Source organism: Nerophis lumbriciformis, linkage group LG18, assembly GCF_033978685.3.
Source record: "Nerophis lumbriciformis linkage group LG18, RoL_Nlum_v2.1, whole genome shotgun sequence".
NCBI lineage: Eukaryota > Metazoa > Chordata > Actinopteri > Syngnathiformes > Syngnathidae > Nerophis > Nerophis lumbriciformis.
In genome coordinates, this window is record NC_084565.2 from 7,263,889 (window position 1) to 7,285,837 (window position 21,949).

The window sequence follows — 21,949 nt, forward strand, 5'->3', positions numbered from 1 at the left end:
AAACTCCGGTCCGTGTTTTCCAACGCACAGATTTAAATAATACATTCCACTTTTCTGCTGCTCCCTAATTTCCGTTCCGCATTTTCCAGCACACCTTCAACACATCCACAGGTCTGTGGATTCTCACGCAGTTGCTTTTAGCTGCTGGCATTACACGACAGGCTCTTCTCACTCTTTCCTGTGTCTCCCTCTCACAGACAGCAAGTGCACCTTCTTACACACGTCACATACTGTCACGTCATACGTCACATACGTATACGTTCTCCCCGAGCAGAGAGGTAGCAGCATGGCTAACATTAGCTGTGATGCTAGAGCAGCCGTGTGACCAACGTTCCTCTGCGCATAGCAATTATATGCCACGCACAAAATCAAATAAAAAAATAAGCGCATAACAATTTTCGACACACGGACACGACAGAGAAAACAGTTTTCATCATCATTGTTCAAATATTGTGACGTCTGTCGAGACGCTTATCTCCATTCGGTGCCACACGCCCACACCATCAAAATGCAGAGGCAAAAATTTCCACATCAACACCGTATGAAATTTTTTTGGATTTTTTTAGTTGTGATTTCCTTCTCTGCATGAAAGTTTAAAAGTAGCATATATTAATGCAGTATGAAGAAGAATGTTTTAATGTAGACATGCAAGCCTTGAAAGAAAATGTTGAAAATCAAGACTACATTTCCTGCATTTCTACCCTATATTTTAACTTTATATTTATTCTCATATCAAACTCTTTTGGCTGTCTTTTTGACACTTACATCCGGCGCCCCCTGTTGTAGTAGTGTTTATATCCGTAAAAGCAGACTCCAGAGACTTGTAAACTTCACACAGCTTCCTTTACTCGTGCTTGTTAATTCACACTGTTAATCCCCACAACACACTCAACGGCGCCCCCTCTGGACACTATGTAGTATTGTACTTAACATCTGTACATCCCCCCTTTTAGCTTCTAAACCTCTTTTCTTTATTTTAAAGATTGAACTGTTTCAAAATAAAATGATTCCAAAATGATAGTTACTTCTATCTTAATCACCAGGTATTAATAACTGAGCATGTTCAACTCACATTCAATAACATTAGTACCCAACATAACGCACATGTTTTTAGGAACAACAAACAGTTAGGTCTACACCATTCTTTCCCAAAGACCAGGGAAAACTCTCTGGTCAATTAGAATGTTCATAAATCCAGTCTATCTGGAGGGCGGGAAAGTCTTCCGGACCTGGTCACTGTTTCACCTGAATCTGTCTGCCTTTGAACAGTCTCTATCTCATCAGAGCAGGACAGACCTCCCTCAGGGAGCACTGTCAGGTGAGCCCTGTTTCGTCTTAAGCTCCCTTGGTCTGTTTCCACATTGTACGACCTTGGTGATGAAGCCGGTCCCTGGACAGTAGCTGTGGTCTGCGCTGTTTTAATCCACACTCTCTGTCCAGGAACCAGAACTGGTAAGTCTTTTGTCCTGTGTCTCAGGTTGAATGACTCTCTCTGCTTCACTTTTAGTTCTTTGTCTTTTTCCCTGAAAGCTCTGAGGTTTGGCCAGGCTGGTTTCAATGTTTGTGGAGCGGTAGGAACTGTTGATCTTATCCTCCTCCCCATCAGCAGCTGCGCTGGACTCAGCCCGTGAGCCAGTGGTGTAGCTCTGTAAGCCAAAAGAGCTTTCTGAGGGTCTGGACTTTTGTTGAGCAGCTGTTTGACCGTGCGGACAGCTCTCTCTGCTTCCCCATTGCTCTGGGGATAGCGAGGGCTGCTGGTCGTGTGGTTGAAACCATAGTCCTGGGCAAAAGTGGCAAAGTCTGTGGAAGCAAACTGTGGCCCGTTGTCAGTCACTCCAAATCTTGCAAAGATTACCTTGAGTCTCTCCACTGTTGTAGATGTTGTCAGGGTCGGGAGGTTTGCTACTTCAATGTATCGGGAGTAGTAGTCCACCACCACGATATAATGTCCATTCTTCCACTGAAAGATATCAGCCGCCACTTTTTCCCATGGTCGTGCTGGTAGGGGCGTGGTCATTAAAGTTTCTGTCTTTGCCTGTGAATATTGGCAACAGATTTCACACCTTTCCACCATCTCTTTAATCTGTCTTGTTTTCCCTGGCCACCATAGGGATCCTTGTGCGCTTGCCACACACTTAGTCACACCCTGATGGCCTTCGTGCAACCTTTCCATCATTTCCTGCTGCATGCATCCAGGGATCAGAATCCTTGTTCCCTTAAGAAGCAAGCCCTCTGCCATGTTGATGTCGTTCCTCTCTGACCAGAATGGCAGAAGATGCTCAGGAACGCTTCTCCTGTGAGAGGGCCAGCCTTTTTCCGTCAATGTTTTCAGCTGCCTGCAAACACTGTCTGTGCTCTGAGCTTCCTTGATGCAAGCTAGTTTACTGTCAGTGGCGGGGAGGTGGTGTAGAATGTGATCAATATATGCACAGCATTCTTTCTGCAAGCTGCTATTGGCCTCTCTGGCCTCCATTCCCAGGGGAGCTCTAGAGAGAGTGTCAGCAGTGACGAGTTGTTTTCCCGGGACATGTATGATTTTATAGTTGAACCTCAACAGTCTTAGCCTAAATCTAAGAATTCTTGGAGGAAGATCATCCAAAGACCGAGAGCCAAGCAGCGAAATTAAAGGTTTGTGATCGGTTCTCACTGTGAATTCCAAGCCTAGCAGATATGAGCTGAGTCGCTCACAGGCCCATGTTGCCGCTAGTGCTTCTTTTTCTATTTGCGCGTACTGGACCTCCGTGGGCGTCAGGCTCCGTGATATATACACAACAGGTCTCCACCTACCATCTGTCTGCTGCTGCTGGAGGACCGCCCCAAGTCCGTAGGACGACGCATCTGCCGATACCAATGTTTCTTTTTTAGGACTGTATTGTGCAAGGACTGGAGGAGAACTCAGCTCTTTTTTAATTTTTTCAAAGGCTGTTTTCTGTTGTGCGTTCCAGGTCCATGTGCTGTCACTTTTTAGCAGGTCACGTAGGGGTTTTGTGAGAGCTGGTAGGCTGGGTGAGAACTTGCCAACATAATTCACCATTCCCATGAACCGGCGGACCTCCTCCACATTGCGAGGTTCTGGCATGTTTTTAATGGCACTGATTTTGTCTGGATCAGCCTCGATTCCTGATGCGCTTATGTGGTGTCCAAGAAATTTCACTTTTTCCACTGAAAATTCACATTTTTCATTGAGGGTGAGGCCCGCTTTTTCACACCTTTTCAGTACTTCCTGCAGCCTTTCATCATGCTCTTTTTTGTCTTTTCCATAGACTAAGATGTCATCTGCATGGCACAGAGCGCCCTTTGCCCCTGCGATTATTTGTGAGATTCTCAGCTGAAAATGCTCAGGCGCGGAAGAAATGCCGAAGGGGAGCCTCTGAAAGCAATATCTTCCGAAGGGAGTAATAAAAGTAGTTAAAGGCTGTGATTCTTCATGTAGAGGAACTTGCCAGAAACCAGATGTTGCATCTAATTTCGAAAAGACTCTTGCCCCCTCCAGCTGTGCCAGTGTCTCATCAACTGCAGGCAGTATGTGTCTCTCTCTGCACACGCTGTCGTTAAGTCGGGTAAGGTCCACACAAATGCGAGGTTTCTTATTTGGCTTGGGGACCACTACCATCCCCGCACACCATTCAGTTGTCTCCTCAATTTTTCTTATGACTCCCATTGCTTCCATCCTGTCTAACTCTTCTTTAACTTGTTCTTTCATAGGTAATGGAACTCTGCGCGGGGCCGAGAGAGCATAAGGAACTGCTTCATTATTCAGTTTTATCTTGTAGTTTCCTTGTAGCTTTCCAAGCCCTGAAAACACTTTTGGGAACATAGCTCTGTATTGATGCCTCGCTTCTTGTTTCTCCTCCTGTACTGAAGCTACCTGTTGAACCAGGTTCAGCTTTATTAAAGCAGGAAGTCCCATTAGTGGCATCACCAGGTTTGTCACCACATATACATCTTGCCTTATTTCTCTTTTTTCTGTTTTAATGTGTGCTTTCATGATGCCCAAAACCTTCAATGGACAGTTATCTGGACCTTTAATCTTTTTAGGTGATGTCTTCAGCCTGCCGTCACGTGCTCTCAAGTACATGGCAGATGGAATAGCTGTAACTGAGGCTCCTGAGTCCAGTTTAAATGTTACCTTCTTTCCGTTAAGGCTGATTTCTTTTAACCATTCCTCTTCAATTCCTTCTGTGTTAACTGTCCCCATGAAAGCTATGTCTTCTTCTGTGTTGCTGTCCACTATAGCTTCCACTCTTTGAGATGATCTGCAGACCGCAGCGAAATGTCCCTTTTTTTTGCATTTTCGACACTCAGCCTCTTTGGCTGGGCACAGTTTCCATGGGTGTTGTGGCGTTTTGCCGCACCTTGTACATTTCTCATTATAGTATGTCTTGTTTACAGTGCTTGGCTTGGAATTAAACTGCTCTGGTCTGCGTGGGGGAGCTTGTCTATATTGTGTTTTCCCTCTATTTGTGTTTATGGCATCCATATTAGCACCTTTAATTTCTGTGTGTGTCCCTCGTAACAGTTGCTGTTGTTTCTTTATTTCTTCCTGCTGCCTGACCTGGGTTATTGTTTTTGCCAGCGTCAGGTCAGGGTCTAACTGAAGTCTCTCTGACAGCCGGGAGTCTCTTATCCCGACCACTATGCGGTCTCTTATCATTTCCTCCTTTAAGGCACCAAATTTGCAGTGTTCAGCCAACTTATGCACATCTGTGATAAAGTTCTCTGCAGACTCGCCTTGTTGTTGCTGTCTGCTATTAAACTTAGCACGTTCATAAATTACATTGTGCTTACCCACAAAATGTTCATCAAAGGCTTTTGTCACCTCTGCATAGACTGTCTTCTGTTGGTCGCTTAGTGGTAACGTAGTGAGAATGTCGTCACTCTTTTCACCCATCACATACAGTAGGGAGTTGACCTGATAGCCGTCCTCTTTTCCGCTCAATCCTGACGCAATCCTGAACCTCTCGAACCGTCTCAACCATTGCGACCACGAGCTGGGCTCCTCGAAGTTGAAGCTGCCAGGAGGCGCGATGGAGAATATTTGATCTGTCATCTCCCGTCCTTATCCGGGCTCCGATGCTGATCCGCTGCTCTCCGTGCTCACCTTAGCCTAGCGTAGCTTAGCCTGTCGCCGGCCAGGTAAACAATGACGACCTCGGCTGGACTATTTCAGCCTCACTTTTCTCAACTACACCTACTTTGTACCCACAGTAGGTTCGCTTACTTCTGACACCATGTTGTAGTAGTGTTTATATCCGTAAAAGCAGACTCCAGAGACTTGTAAACTTCACACAGCTTCCTTTACTCGTGCTTGTTAATTCACACTGTTAATCCCCACAACACACTCAACGGCGCCCCCTCTGGACACTATGTAGTATTGTACTTAACATCTGTACACCCCCCTCCACACCCTGGATTATAAATAATGTAAATAATTCAATGTGATTATCTTGTGTGATGACTGTATTATGATGATAGTATATATCTGATAGTATATATCTGTATCATGAATCAGTGGACCCCGACTTAAACAAGTTGAAAAACTTATTGGGGTGTTACCATTTAGTGGTCAATTGTACGGAATATGTACTTCACTGTGCAACCTACTAATAAAAGTCTCAATCAATCAATCAATCAAAACACATAGAATCATCATACTGCTGTGATTATATGCATCAAGTGTTCATTCAAGGCTAAGGCAAAATATCGAGATATATATCGTGTATCGCAATATGGCCTTAAAATATCGCAATATTGAAAAAAGGCCATATCGCCCAGCCCTAGTTCAATGATGCCATTTCTGTTTGTCATGTATAATTTTGTCTATTTTGTGTTTATCCTTGAATAAACAGGTCAGTTTCTTGTTACCAACCATTGTGTATTATTCAAACTCCCCTAATTCAGCTGGCTAGTTGTTATCAAGAGTACTAAAACCCTTTTCAACATGATTCTGACAACTAAGTAGGCTAAATAACTTTAAACTTTAATACATGCTCGGATAGGCCAGTATCGGTCAGTATCGGTATCGGTCAGTATCGGTATCGGATCGGAAATACAAAAACAATATCGGTATCGGATCGGAAGTGCAAAAACCTGGATCGGGACATCCCTACCCCACACCCTCGTATTTTGAACAAATTTCGTCCAATTTCTTGCCACTTTCGCATCTTTGGGCCACTGGTGCAACTTGAATCCGTCCCTGTTCGTGTTGTTACACCCTCCGACAACACACCGACGAAAGTGAGAATATGGTGGATTGCTTCCCGATGTGACGTCATCGCTCCGAGAGCGAATAATAGAAAGGCGTTTAATTCGCCAAAATTCACCCATTTAGAGTTCGGAAATCGGTTAAAAAAATATATGGTCTTTTTTCTGCAACATCAAGGTATATATTGACGCTTACATAGGTCTGGTGATAATGTTCCCCTTTAAGCCTGGCTTCTGTTTTCAGAGAGCCTCTTTCCGACTGCCTGAAGGATGTGGATTTGATCCCTCCCTTCAACCGCATGCTCCTGGAAGTCACCTTTGGCAAGTTGTACTCCTGGGCCATCCACAACGTTCGCCACATCCTGCTGGAAGCCAGCGCACGCTTCAAGGAGCTCGGTAAGCCTCCATTTACCAACTGAGTTGGCTCTTGAACAGTAAATGGAGAAGTTTGTATTTCTTAAGGGCATACTTGCCAACCTTGAGACCTCCGATTTCGGGAGGTGGGGGTGTGGTCGGGGGTGGGGCGGGGGCGTGGTTAAGAGGGGAGGAGTATATTTACAGCTAGAATTCACCAAGTCAAATGATAAATGGGTTATACTTGTATAGCGCTTTTCTACCTTCAAGGTACTCAAAGCGCTTTGACACTACTTCCACATTTACCCATTCACACACACATTCACACACTGATGGAGGGAGCTGCCATGCAAGGCGCTAACCAGCAGCCATCAGGAGCAAGGGTGAAGTGTCTTGCTCAGGACACAACGGACATGACGAGGTTGGTACTAGGTGGGGATTGAACCAGGGACCCTCGGGTTGCGCACGGCATACTCTTCCACTGCGCCACGCCGTCCCAAGTCAAGTATTTCATATACCGGTATATATAATATATATATAGATATATACAGGTAAAAGCCAGTAAATTAGAATATTTTGAAAAACTTGATTTATTTCAGTAATTGCATTCAAAAGGTGTAACTTGTACATTATATTTATTCATTGCACACAGACTGATGCATTCAAATGTTTATTTCATTTAATTTTGATGATTTGAAGTGGCAACAAATGAAAATCCAAAATTCCGTGTGTCACAAAATTAGAATATTACTTAAGGCTAATACAAAAAAGGGATTTTTAGAAATGTTGGCCAACTGAAAAGTATGAAAATGAAAAATATGAGCATGTACAATACTCAATACTTGGTTGGAGCTCCTTTTGCCTCAATTACTGCGTTAATGCGGCGTGGCATGGAGTCGATGAGTTTCTGGCACTGCTCAGGTGTTATGAGAGCCCAGGTTGCTCTGATAGTGGCCTTCAACTCTTCTGCGTTTTTGGGTCTGGCATTCTGCATCTTCCTTTTCACAATACCCCACAGATTTTCTATGGGGCTAAGGTCAGGGGAGTTGGCGGGCCAATTTAGAACAGAAATACCATGGTCCGTAAACCAGGCACGGGTAGATTTTGCGCTGTGTGCAGGCGCCAAGTCCTGTTGGAACTTGAAATCTCCATCTCCATAGAGCAGGTCAGCAGCAGGAAGCATGAAGTGCTCTAAAACTTGCTGGTAGACGGCTGCGTTGACCCTGGATCTCAGGAAACAGAGTGGACCGACACCAGCAGATGACATGGCACCCCAAACCATCACTGATGGTGGAAACTTTACACTAGACTTCAGGCAACGTGGATCCTGTGCCTCTCCTGTCTTCCTCCAGACTCTGGGACCTCGATTTCCAAAGGAAATGCAAAATTTGCATGGTTGGGTGATGGTTTGGGGTGCCATGTCATCTGCTGGTGTCGGTCCACTCTGTTTCCTTTTGTTTAGTTTCTGTCTTTTCACTCCCTTGTCTGGTCACCATAGCAACCATTAGTTTTCACCTGTCACGTCACGCACCTGTTTCACGTTTTGAGTCACGCACCTGCTTTCACTAATCATGTCCATAGTATTTAAGTTCAGTGTTTTTCAGTTTGTCTTTCTGACGACCTCACACCACATTTATGCTCTGTCCATGCCTGTTACTTCTTTCCATGTCAATTCCTCAAGCAACTATTTCTGTCCAAGCCAAAGTAAGTTTTTGTTCCATGTTTAGTCTTTTTGGTTTCATAGTTTGTTCTCCGCCATTGTGCGTGTTTTTTGTTTGTACTTTTTTGCTATAGTCTTTTGGTTTCATAGTTTATTCTCCGCCTCTGTGCGCGCCTTTTGTTTGATCCTTTTTTTTGTATTTATAGTTAGTTCTAGTGTTTCAATAAAAAAATTTACCTTAATTCCCGTCTCGCCCGTGCCAACTTTCCGTTGCATCCTGGAAAAGCAAACACCCCGGACCAAGTCTTGACAGTTGGCTCAGATTTTATTCTATTCATTGCATTCACATGCTGCAGTGGACAGTGGACAATTTAGCTTCTGTATTAATGCAGTATCTGAAGCACCGTCTCCACGTGTGTTTATTGACAACAGGGTTATAACCTGGACACGTTAGCTCGTCTGCCCGGCCCCCGAGTCAAACAGCGGCGGTGTTAATGAAGCAGCGTCAGGCTGCTCACCGTCAGTGAAACGCTCGGTGAAATCGCGGATTAATGTTAAATATATGACGAGCCGCGAGCGATGCAGCTATAACCTATCTCACCTGGTAGAGCACCCGCTGCGGCGACCCAGTTCGATCCCACCTGACAGTCGCTTGGCTCCGCGTCAATCCCCCCTCTCACCCTCCTCCACGTCTCTCTCCAGCTGTCCTTTAAAATCCCAAAAATAAAAATTAAGAAAATCCGAGTCGGTGCTGCACACTGCACAGGTTTGGACCACTTTTGAACTTGTTTGCCAAGACATCTTACCCTCGTATTTTGATCCGGTCGGTCCGTTCTTCTTTTACTTCCTCGTCGTCGTCTTCTTCTTCTTCTTCTGGCCCACCAGGTGAATGAAGTGCTATTGGCGGAGTTACAATGCATAGTAGGCTACCGCCACCTACTGCACCGGAATTGTAACTACAAGCTACATTCACAGACAGAGTCTCATTGCTTTTATGAGCGGTCGAGCGAGTCAAAAGCCGAAAAATCTATTTGTGGCGGACGTAAATCTTTCGTGGCGGGCCGCCACAAAAAAATGAATGTGTGGGAAACAGTGTTATGTATAAGAAATACTTGACTTTCAGTGAATTCTAGCTGTATATTTATATTTATATATATATATATATATATATATATATGTGTATATATATATATATATATATATATATATATATATAAATAAGAGAAATACTTGAATTTCAGTGTTCATTTATTTACACATATACACACACATAACACTCATCTACTCATTGTTGTACTTGAAAGACTTGATCAAATACACAGTAATGAAAACACAGTTCTACTAACTGTCCTGTGCTTGCTGCTTACTAAAAAAAACAAAAAAACACTTACCTTTCATTATTTGAGTAGCCTTTGTTCTGCCATTTGAGTACTGGCGAGCGATCTCTGAATCCGGGAACATATCCTTCACGGATTTGTTGTAGACATCCGCAAATGAGAACGGGATGTTGCTTCCAGCAATCAGCATAGCCATCTTTGTCTCGGCATATGTGGCCCATAATACTGGGCTGTGACCGGTGCTGCGTTGCCGCCGCTTTGTGCTTCGCTGACCGTTCATGAGTGACTATATCCGTTCGGCCACCGTGTTCAATGGAGAAGTCTGATCTACAACATGACAGGCAGCATACCCCTTCCCCTTCGAACTGTCCTGGATAAACTGAAATTGTTGTTTCCATTCGTTTTGGAACTTACAAGCGTATTTCTTCATCTTACTCGTCGTCGGCGTCGCCATTGCTGTATCTTCCTCGTTTTTCTGCTTCGTCTCCTTGTTGTGTGCGCAGTTGTGCACTCTCTAAAAGCCGTAGATGTTATTGTTATGATCAGATGCATACCTGCCAACTACTCCGGTTTTCCCGTAATTAGTACGGTTTTCATCAACCTATTCCGGGTTACGGTTGCAGTGATAAAAAATACGTTTTTTCATTAATTAAAAAAAAAATTTTTTTTTAAAGTTTTATTCACGAAATTGCGTAACAACAATGACAATCGACACTGCTTCCCGTAACTTCCTATCGAGCCATTCCGAATGCCATGCGCAAGGCTATTTATAGCGCCACTGCCAAGCACGAGGCACCAGTTGCCATTGTTTCCAAACGAGCGAACGATCATGGAATCAGCCGGAGAAAAATCGCAAACGAGTCTTAAACCGAAAAGAAAACTGCAGTCATTCCGTGAAGAATATTCAAAAGCCTATCCGGGAATAATTATCCGTTCCAAAAAGGGTGAAAACTACGCGAATTGCACCTTGTGCAGACAAGATTTTTCGATCGGACACGGAGGAATTAGCGATGTAAAAGACCACGTTGGGACAAAAAAACACAAGTCTAATGCCGTTGCTAGCGATACAAGTGGAAAACTTTCAAGGTTTTTCGTCGCCCAAACAGATTCTTTGGATGTGATAAATGCCGAAGTTTTATTTACGGAGGCAATAATTGAGCAAACAAAAAGGTAATGACACCAATGTTATCTATTGGAATTGTTTAGTACTGTTATACTGTTAAAAGTGTTTATACTATTTATGCTTTCAAGTCCAAGTTGAAGAAATCTTGTTAAATGTTGACAGCATAACTACCAAAATACAGAAGTATGTCCTTAATATTTTTGCAGTGCTATTTCTATTGAAAAGTTAAAATGATTACATTAGAGATGTGATGTGCCACTTTTCAAGTGTCTGATGGCTTAAATTAATTTTCATTAATTTTTCATATTTTGAATTCTTTTGAAAGGCTTACAAAAAAACTACATTTGAATTGTAATTCCATGCTATTGACAGGACTATTAATTTTAATGAAGTTAGCTTACCATGTTTACAGTATGATAATTGTGATAGAAATGTGAATTTTAGGCACAGAATATTTTATACAATTGAACAAGGCAGTAGATTATACAAGCTTGGACAGAAAGTTAATAATGACACCAATTTTTTTTTTAATGGAATTGTTTAGTACTGTTTTACCATTTGTTTACTGTAAAAAGTGTTTATACTGTTTATACTTTCAATTAACAAATTGAAGTCTTGTGAAAGGTTGACAGGATAACTGGCATTAACTGTCAAAATAATTTCAAACTATTGAAGTTAGCTTACAGAATAAACATGTCAATCAACCCATATGATTTTTGCTGTAATATTTTTGTTTTGAAAAGTCACTGTGACTGATAGAAAAGTGATGGTTTTAGCAACATTTTAACCTGTCTGAATGCTAATAATCATTTTGCGAGCTGAACCCCCCACCAGGACTTTGTCCTGGACCTACCGGGGCCTGCGGCCCCTGGACCCTGGCTACTAGGTTTTTCTGATTTCAAAAGTTGGCAGGTATGCAGATGTTATTACATGTATGACCGCTAGGGGGCAGTACTGGTTAGTATTCTGCATACCGTGCCACATAATGTGGTAGAGCAAGACTGCATGAAGACACATGTATGTTGTTGAGAACGTTATTAAAAACTAAGTTCCTTGCTATCAACAGCCTCATCCTTCAAACACGAACATGACAGTTATAACGTGATTGGGCAGGCACGCTGTTTATATCGTGGGAAAGCGGATGTGAAAACAGGCTGTCGACACGTCACTCAGGTCCGCATGGAGCTGGAGGGGGCGTGGCCTCCAGCTGCGGCTGTCAACCGGGAGTTTTTCGGGAAAATATTTGTCCCGGGAGGTTTTCGGGAGAGGCGCTGAATTTCAGGAGTCTCCCGGAAAATTCGGGAGGGTTGGCAAGTATGCTTAAGGGTGTAACGGTATGTGTATTTGTATTGAACCGTTTCGGTACGGGGGTTTCGGTTCGGTTTGGAGGTGTACCGAACGAGTTTCCACACGGACATATTAAGTAGCGCACCGCACGTTGTGTAAACAATGTACACCGAGGCACAACACACGGAATGCTAGCAGCGACCGGGCTACTACAACAAAGGGAAAGCGGTTTGCCGACATTGTTCAGCAGCAGTAGGGTTTGCTTCTGGCAACACGTCAAACATGCTAAGCCATTTGAAGCAGCACCACTGAAGTGAGGAGTAGTGTCCTGACATGGAGGGCTCCGCCTTCAAAATAAATGCTGCGCCCCGCTTTTTGCCTGCAGGCGTGTGACAAAATGAATGAATGCAGTGTTCGTACACCAGGGGTGCTCATTACGTCGATCGCGAGCTACCGGTCGATCTCGGAGGGTGTGTCAGTCGATCACCAGCCAGGCATTAAAAAACAGTTCTAAAAATGAGCGATCATAAATCTTCACTATGACGTCACTTTCGTCACTTGATTGACATTCACGGCACCCGAGGGTCTTCTGAGATGACGCTGGCTGCTGCCAGCTCATTAAAATTACCGACAGGAAGGCGAGAAACACTTTATTTCAACAGACTCTGGCGCCGTACCTGTCGTCAAAACTCCAAAGACCGACTGCACAGTTGCGCTAACAAAATAAGAGTCTCAGAAAGCTGGCGTGCACAAGCTAGCAAGCTACGGAGTTTGCCGACAATGTATTTCTTGTAAAGTGTATACAAAGGAGTACGGAAGCTGGACAAATAAGATGCCAAAAACCAACCACTTTCATGTGGTATTGGACAGAAAGGAGGACTTTTTTTCTCCTCCATTCGAAAATGCGGACGTTATCAGCACCACTGTCTGATTGCTATCAATGCAAGGCATCAGAATCAGGTAATACACCAACTTATATTCTTGTCTTCATGAAAGAAAGGAATCTATATGTGTTAAACATGCTTGTATTATCTTTAAACACTTTTAACTTATTAACTATATGTGTTAAACATGCTTGTATTATCTTTAAACACCTTTAACTTATTAACAATATTAACTATATGTGTTAAACATGCTTGCATTACCTTTAAACACCTTTAACTTATTAACAATATTAACTATATGTGTTAAACATGCTTGCATTATCTTTAAACACCTTTAACTTATTAACAATATTAACTATATGTGTTAAACATGCTTGCATTATCTTTAAACACCTTTAACTTATCAATATTAACTATATGTGTTAAACATGCTTGCATTATCTTTAAACACCTTTAACTTATTAACAATATTAACTATATGTGTTAAACATGCTTGCATTATCTTTAAACACCTTTAACTTATCAATATTAACTATATGTGTTAAACATGCTTGCATTATCTTTAAACACCTTTAACTTATTAACAATATTAACTATATGTGTTAAACATGCTTGCATTATCTTTAAACACCTTTAACTTATTAACAATATTAACTATATGTGTTAAACATGCTTGCATTATCTTTAAACACTTTTAACTTATTAACAATATTAACTATATGTATTAAACATACTTGTATTATCATTAAACACCTTTAATTTGTTAACAATATTAACTATATGTGTTAAACATGCTTGCATTATCATTAAACACCTTTAACTTGTTAACAAAAACATATGTTTCATAAATAAGTAAATATAAATTATATATATGAATGAGGTAGATCCCCACGACTTGATCAATTGAAAAGTAGCTCGCCTGCAGAAAAAGTGTGAGCACCCCTGTCGTACACAAATGTGTATTTAAATCTCTAGATCTATCCATCAATTTTAAGTTTTATTTTTATTTTTTAATCATTTTATTTTGTTTTATGCACTTTTTGCCAAAGAAAACTTTGTTTTTAATATGGCAAACACACAAAATATTAAATATTTCCCCCAAAATACATCAAAGTTCTTACATTGAAACGTTTGCCAATAAAGGGTGTTGTAAATCCAGGTTCCACACTACTTTGATTTGAGGTATTTTTGTCTCCCGAGCAGGGGTGCAGCCGGTCCCTCTGCAGACCATCACCAACGAAAACCCGGCTGGACCGAGCCTGGGCACCATTCCTCAGGCCCGCTTCCTGCTGGCCATGATACACATGCTGTCCCTCAAACATGGCGCCAACAGTCTGAGTCTGCTGCTCAACTCTGGCGTACTGGCCCTCACGCAGAGCGTCCTCAGACTCATCGGTGAGTCACGTGACCACACCTCCGTTATAATACTGACATCGACATTGGAGCCTTGAGTGTTGGCCGATATCAATTGAGCCCATACGATATCAAGAAGTGTCATGCATACTTTTTTAGAGGTGCCTGAAATTGATTGTTACTGGATACTTTTTAAAACTGCCTTGGAGACTTTGTATGTGTAAGTAATGTGTAACTATGCACATAATATCACACACAAGTAAACACACTGCAAGACCGCTTGTATCACCCATGATATCGCAGAAAGTAAAGACGCTGCAGATCTGCTTGTATCGCACATGATATCACACACAAGTAAACACTCTGCAGGCCTGCTTGTATCGCACATGGTATCCTACACAAACACTCTGCAGGACTGCTTGTATCGCACATGGTATCCCACACAAGTAAACACTCTGCAGGACTGCTTGTATCGCACATGATATCACACACAAGTAGACGCTGCAGGACTGCTTGTATCACACACAAGTAAACACGCTGCAGGACCGCTTGTATCGCACATGATATCACACACAAGTAAAAACACGCTCCAGGACTGCTTGTATCGCACACAAGTAAACACTCTGCAGGACTGCTTTTATATTGCATGATATCACACAAGTAAACATGCTGTAGGACCACTTGTATCGCACATGCTATCACACACAAGTAAAGACGCTGCAGGACTGCTTATATCGCACATGATATCACACACAAGTCAACACGTTGCAGGACTGTTTGTATTGCACATTATATCACAAACAAGTAAATACGCTGCAGGACTGTTCGTATCGCACATATCATCACACAAGTAAACATGCTGCAGGACTGCTTGTATCACACATGATATCACACAAAAGTAAACACGCTGCAGTACTCCTTGTATCGCACATATCACACAAGTAAACACGCTGCAAGACCGCTTGTATCGCCCATGATATCACAGAAAGTAAAGACGCTGCAGATCTGCTTGTATCGCACATGATATCACACACAAGTAAACACTCTGCAGGACTGCTTGTATCGCACATGATATCACACACAAGTAAACACGCTGCAGGACCACTTGTACAGCACATGATATCACACACAAGTAAACACGCTGCATGTCTGCTTGTATCACACAAAGTAAACACGCTGCAGGACTGCTTGTATCGCACATGATATCACATACAAGTAAACACGCTGCAGGACTGCTTGTATTGCACATGATATCACACACAAGTAAACACGCTGCAGGACTGCTTGTATCGCACATGATATCACGCACAAGTAAACACGCTGCAGGACGGCTTGTACAGCACATGCTATCACACACAAGTAAACACAGTGCAGGACTGCTTGTATCGCACATGGTATCCCACACAAGTAAACACGCTGCAGGACTGCTTGTATCGCACATGATATCACACAAGCAAACACGCTACAGGACCGCTTGTAGCGCACATGATATCACACACAAGTAAACATGCTCCAGGACTGCTTGTATCGCACACAAGTAAACACTTTGCAGGACTGCTTTTATATTACATGATATCACACAAGTAAACATGCTGCAGGACCACTTGTATCGCACATGCTATCACACACAACTAAACACGTTGCTGGTGTGCTTGTATCGCACATGCTAGCACACACAAGTAAAGACGCTGCAGGACTGCTTGTATCACACATGATATCACACACAAGTAAACATGTTGCAGGACTGTTTGTGTAGCACATGATATCACACACAAGTAAACACGCTGCAGGACCGCTTGTATCGCACATGATATGACACACAAGTAAAGACGCTGCAGGACTGCTTATATCCCACATGATATCACACACAAGTCAACACGTTGCAGGACTGTTTGTATTGCACATGATATTACAAACAAGTAAACACGCTGAAGGACCGCTTGTATCGCACATGATATGACACACAAGTAAAGACGCTGCAGGACTGCTTATATCGTACATGATATCACACACAAGTAAACACGTTGCAGGACTGTTTGTATTGCACATGATATCACAAACAAGTAAACACGCTGCAGGACTGTTCGTATCGCACATATCATCACACAAGTAAACATGCTGCAGGACTGCTTGTATTGCACATGATATCACACACAAGTAAACACGCTGCAGGACCGCTTTTATCGCACATGATATCACACACAAGTAAACACGCTGCAGGACTGCTTATATCGTACATGATATCACACACAAGTAAACACGTTGCAGGACTGTTTGTATTGCACATGATATCACACACAAGTAAACACGCTGCAGGACTGCTTGTATCGCACATATCATCACACAAGTAAACATGCTGCAGGACTGCTTGTATTGCACATGATATCACACACAAGTAAACACTCTGCAGGACTGCTTGTATCGCACATGGTATCCCACACAAGTAAACACTCTGCAGGACTGCTTGTATTGCACATGATATCACACACAAGTAAACACGCTGCAGGACTGCTTGTATCGCACATGGTATCCCACACAAGTAAACACTTTGCAGGACTAAGCAGTCCTGCAGAGTGTTTACTTGTGTGTGATATCATGTGTGATACAAGCGGTCCTGCAGCGTGTTTACTTGTGTGTGATATCATGTGTATTGTAAACATGCTGCAGGACTGCTTATATCGTACATGATATCACACACAAGTAAACACGTTGCAGGACTGTTTGTATTGCACATGATATCACACACAAGTAAACACGCTGCAGGACTGCTTGTATCGCACATATCATCACACAAGTAAACATGCTGCAGGACTGCTTGTATTGCACTTGATATCACACACAAGTAAACACTCTGCAGGATTGCTTGTATCGCACATGGTATCCCACACAAGTAAACACTCTGCAGGACTGCTTGTATCGCACATGATATCACACACAAGTAAACACGATGCAGGACTGCTTTTATATTACATGCTGTCACACACAACTAAACATGTTGCATGACTGCTTGTATCACACATGATATCACACAAGTAAACATGCTGCAGGACTGCTTGCATCGCACATGATATCACACATATCACACAAGCTGATATCAACAGTATGGGATGGGGTTACCCCTCATAAAAATGGTGGGTGTGATGTGAGGGCTGCACTGTACTCACCTTAGTGAGAGCTGGTAGTTTCCTGCATGACAGCCAGGTGTGTCCTTGGTCCAGGGCCCAGCACAGACAGCAGCGAGGAGGACCTGAATTTGTCAGCACACGAAGGCTCAGCCACCGTGCTGGAAGAGTCCAGGAAGGAAGCTGCACCCACCCCTGTTCCTGCATCTGGTCCGGAGCTGGCAGCCATGATGAAAATAGGCACCAGGGTGATGAGGGGAGTCGACTGGAAGTGGGGAGATCAGGTACCATAGTTAGAATATATTAGTACTGGATGATGCAGGTGGAGCCAACATTGGAACCATCCTGAAATCCACCATCTTGCCCTTGTGCCAAGTCATGTTTGCTTGCCATTAATTTTTTATTTACAGAATAGTTTTTTTTTAAACTTGCCATTCATTTTTTTATTTGCAGAAAAAGAAAATTTTACTTGCAAATATTTTTTTTATTTAAAGAAAATAGTTTTTTTTAACTTGCAAATAATTTTTTACATGCAGAAAATAGTTTTGTTTTTTTACTTGCAAATAGTTTTTTCAATTGAAAAAAGTGAAGAAAAAAAAAGTTCTACCTGCAAATAATTGTTAAACTTGAGGAAAAAAAATGTTTATACTTGCAAATCATTTTCTTTGCAGAAAATTGTTTTTATACTTGCAAATATTTTGTTAATTTAAAGAAAATTTTTTTTTTTTTTACTTTCAAATCATTTTTTACATGCAGAAAATTATTTTTTTTACTAGCAAATTGTTTTTTCAATTGAAAAAAAATTGTTCATTGTTTTTTTTTTTTTACATAAAGAAAACAAAAATTTCTACCTGCAAATAGTTGTTTAACTTAAGGGAAAAAATTATTATACTTGCAAATCATTTTCTTTGCAGAAAATTGTTTTTATACTCGCAAATATTTTTTTTATTCGCTGAAAATAAAAAATAAAAATAATGTATTCCCAGGAAAAAAACATTTCTTTACTCGCATATTTTTCTTTCAATTGAGAAAGTTTTTTTTCACTTTATATTTGTTTTTTTTTTTACTTTCCTTTTTTTTCTACTTGCAAATAATTTTTTTATTTGTAGAAAAGTCATTTTTTTACATGCAGAAAATATTTTTTTTGAACTTGCAAATTGTTTTTTCAATTGAAAAAAAATGGGGTTTTTTACTTGAAGAAAAAAAAATTCTACCTGCAAATAGTTGTTTAACTTGAGGAAAAAATGTTTATACTTGCAAATCATATTCTTTGCAGAAAATAATTTTTATACTTGCAAATGTTTTTTTTATTGGCTGAAAATATTTTTTTTTTACTTGCAAAAGTGTTTCTTTTATTCCCAGAAAAAAAAATGTTTACTTGCAAATTTTTCATTCAATTGAGAAAGTTTTTTTTCCACTTTATATTTGTTTTGTTTTTACTTGAAGAAAACATTTTTTCTATTTGCAAATGGTTGTTTTACTTGGATAAAATTGTTTCTTTAATTGAATTTTTTTTTTTTTTTTGTAGAAAAAAAAATGTTTTACTTATTTTTTAATTGAAAATAGTTATTTTAGTTGAATCTTTTTTTTTTTTTAAGAGAATGGGTTGCAAATATTTTTTTTACTTGCAGAAATTTGTATTTTTTTAAACTTGCAAATTAGTTTTTTGAATTGCAGAAAATGGTTGTATTGACCTGAGCCTGGTTTTAGTGTGTTTGGCAGTACTTTCATTGTCACGTCCTTGAACAGCGTGAACCGTACACCATATGAGATCTCACGTGCAGGTCACTCTGTCCCAACGTTGCAAATGTTCTCCTCACACTTCCTGTACGTTTCCTCTCAGGACGGTCCATCTCCAGGTCTGGGCCGGGTGATCGGGGAGCTGGGAGAGGACGGCTGGATACGAGTCCAGTGGGACACCAGCAGCACCAACTCCTACCGGATGGGAAAAGAGGGCAAGTACGATCTCAAGCTGGCGGAGCCGCCGCCCGCCGCCCAGCCCGCCACCGAGGACTCGGACACGGAAGATGATGCCGGTCAGTTCACGCGGCCCTCATTGGCCGCAGCATTAGGTACACCTGAAATACAAGAGCTGTGTCAAAAAGTCTGCCCTTATCAAGAAATTACTTTTCATTTGTAACTTTTCTCCTGTGTTCCGGAAGGTGATATCGCGGAGAAGAGCAGCCACCCCACAGCCATGATGCTAACGAGCACCGTCAACCTGCTCAAGACCTTAGCCTTGTCCTCGGGCATCTATGCCGACGTGCTGCAGACGGACGCCACCCGCGCTCTCTGCGGCCTGCTCAGGACGCTTGTGGAGAGCGCCATCGGCGACAAAACGGGTAAATAGAGCGCATCGGTCTTTTTTTTTTGGTTTTTTTTTTTTTACACGCTCCCAGTCTGATTGCGCTTGTTTGCGGGCAGGTTGCCACACCCACAGGCTGGTGTCTCGGGAGCAGCACAAGAGCTGGTGCACGCTGGGCTTCATACGCAGCATCGCACTCACGCCCCAGATGTGCAGCACGCTCAGCACGCCCGCCTGGATCGGCCTGCTCGTGCGCATTGTGGAGGGAAACCACTCCTTCAACGCCCTCACCTTGCAGAGACAGGTGGGTGCGTTATTGATCACCTGGCACAGACGGGTGAAGGCCTTTTCAGTAACACAGTTGGAGACATACTTGCCAACCCTCCCGATTTTCCCGGGAGACTCCCGAATTTCAGTGCCCCTCCTGAAAATCTCCCGGGGCAACCATTCTCCCGAATTTCTCCCGATTTCCACCCGGACAACAATATTGGGGGCGTACTGCCTTTTGCGTCCTCTACAACCTGAAACCTTCACCCCTTAACAGCCGCATGCTGTCTAGACGTCCGCTTTTCCTCCATATAAACAGCGTGCCGGCCCAGTCACATAATATTGTAGTGTTGGACGGGTTTAATAATGGTCTTTACTCGAAGATGTCAAGAAATGCTGACATGTTGTATGATCTTTTAACTGGTTTAATGATAACGCTAATTTCAAGCAACACACACCATACAGTTCACACTGAGGGTGGCCGTATAAACAACTTTAACACTGTTACAAATATGCGCCACACTGTGAACCCACACCAAACAAGAATGACAAACACATTTCAGAACAAATACCCAGAAGCCCTTGCAGCACTAACTCTTCCGGGACGCTACAATAACATCTACGGCTTTTGGAGCTCAGTGCACAACTGCACACACAACAAGAAGGAGACGAAGCAGAAGAACGAAGAAGAGACATGGCGACGACAAGTAAGAAGAAGAAATACGCTTGCAAGTTCCAAAATGATTGGAAAAAAAAATTTCATTTCATCCAGGACAGCTCGACGGGGAAGGGGTATGCTGCCCCAAACACGCCCCCAATCTCCCGAATTCGGAGGTCTCAAGGTTGGCAAGTATGTTGGAGGTGTTGCAATCGCGAATGCTAATCAGTAGCAAAGCAATGTATATTAGCATCAATCTAGCACATTTTTGTTAAGGTGGAGCCATACTTTACTTAGTTTGAAACATTTTTTTGAATCAGTTACTTTGTTGGCATTGCAAATTGCAACATTACTTAGAGCAGTGTTTTTCAACCACTGTGCCGCGGCACACTAATGTGCTGTGAGATACAGTCTGGTGCAGGGGTGGGCAATTCATTTTTACCTGGGGCCGCATGAGCAACCCGAGCACTGCTGGATGGCCACATCGACAATATTTCAATTGAATTTTGCTCAATATTATTTTTGATATACCGTAAGATAAATAGTAATAATAATAATTAATAATAATAATAATAATAATTTCATTTAACCTAACTTAACTTTATACAAAAGTCGATTGCTTTTGTTGGTTTTATTTTCAACACTGTCTTACACTACACTTCCAGATGTATAATACAATGCAAAAATGTCAATTTCTGCACCCGGTTAATTTCTGTCACTTTATCCTGCATCCTCTTTAAAAGTCCAACATTTTTCCCCGTCAGACTTGGACAACCATCTGTTGTCACACCTGCCAGCTTGTCCCATTTCAGTCCTAACATGTCCAAACACGCATTTACCTCTGTGAACAAGTCATTATCTGTGGTTGTCCCTTTAATTGACTGCATGGCTGCCAGCTCCACCGTGATTTGAAAGTCTGCACTTATCCCACGTTAGTTGTTTTCGTTATATTTGGATGTAATTGTTGGTTTATATGATATCATTAAGACTACGTATTATGTTGAAGAGGGCAGGAAAATATAAGATTTTTCTTCATCCTGCTCCTTCTCAGGCATTGGTGTGTAAATTTAAAATTGAATAATTGTGGTATAATTGTCGATCAAAGATGCACATCACTGAAGGAGATAAATAAAAATGAAATGAAAGATGAGCAGCTGGGCGGTGTCACGTACATCGCAGCTCTCATCCAAAGCCAGCGAAAAACAGTCAAAGTCGGCCGTTCTGTTCTTCAGCTGAAGCTCCAAGTTTCCAGCGATGGTCTCAACTCGCCTCGTTACAGTGCGTCGGGAGAGTGACACGTTCTAAAATGCGCACCTCTTCTCCGGGCATATCAGTGCAACAGAGTCCAATAAGCACTCCTTAATAAACTCTCCGTCAGAAAACGCCTTACTTTTT

At 42.1% G+C, this 21,949-nt stretch overlaps 1 protein-coding gene across 9 annotated transcripts in view; it reads left to right on the top strand.

The window, feature by feature from the left end:
- Nucleotides 1-21,949, top strand: part of herc2 (HECT and RLD domain containing E3 ubiquitin protein ligase 2) — a 362,023-nt gene that overhangs the window by 132,375 nt on the left and 207,699 nt on the right. For 5 of the 9 annotated variants that reach the window (XM_072915066.1, XM_072915067.1, XM_072915064.1 and 2 more), the window contains exons 34-39: nt 6,449-6,600; nt 14,053-14,244; nt 17,421-17,608; nt 19,168-19,396; nt 19,487-19,666; nt 19,749-19,933. In XM_072915066.1, the coding sequence (XP_072771167.1) occupies nt 6,449-6,600; nt 14,053-14,244; nt 17,421-17,608; nt 19,168-19,396; nt 19,487-19,666; nt 19,749-19,933 (1,126 nt within the window). The remainder of the gene's footprint in view (nt 1-6,448; nt 6,601-14,052; nt 14,245-17,420; nt 17,609-19,167; nt 19,397-19,486; nt 19,667-19,748; nt 19,934-21,949) is intronic. The other 4 variants (XM_072915069.1, XM_072915071.1, XM_072915070.1 and 1 more) reach the window with 1 other exon arrangement.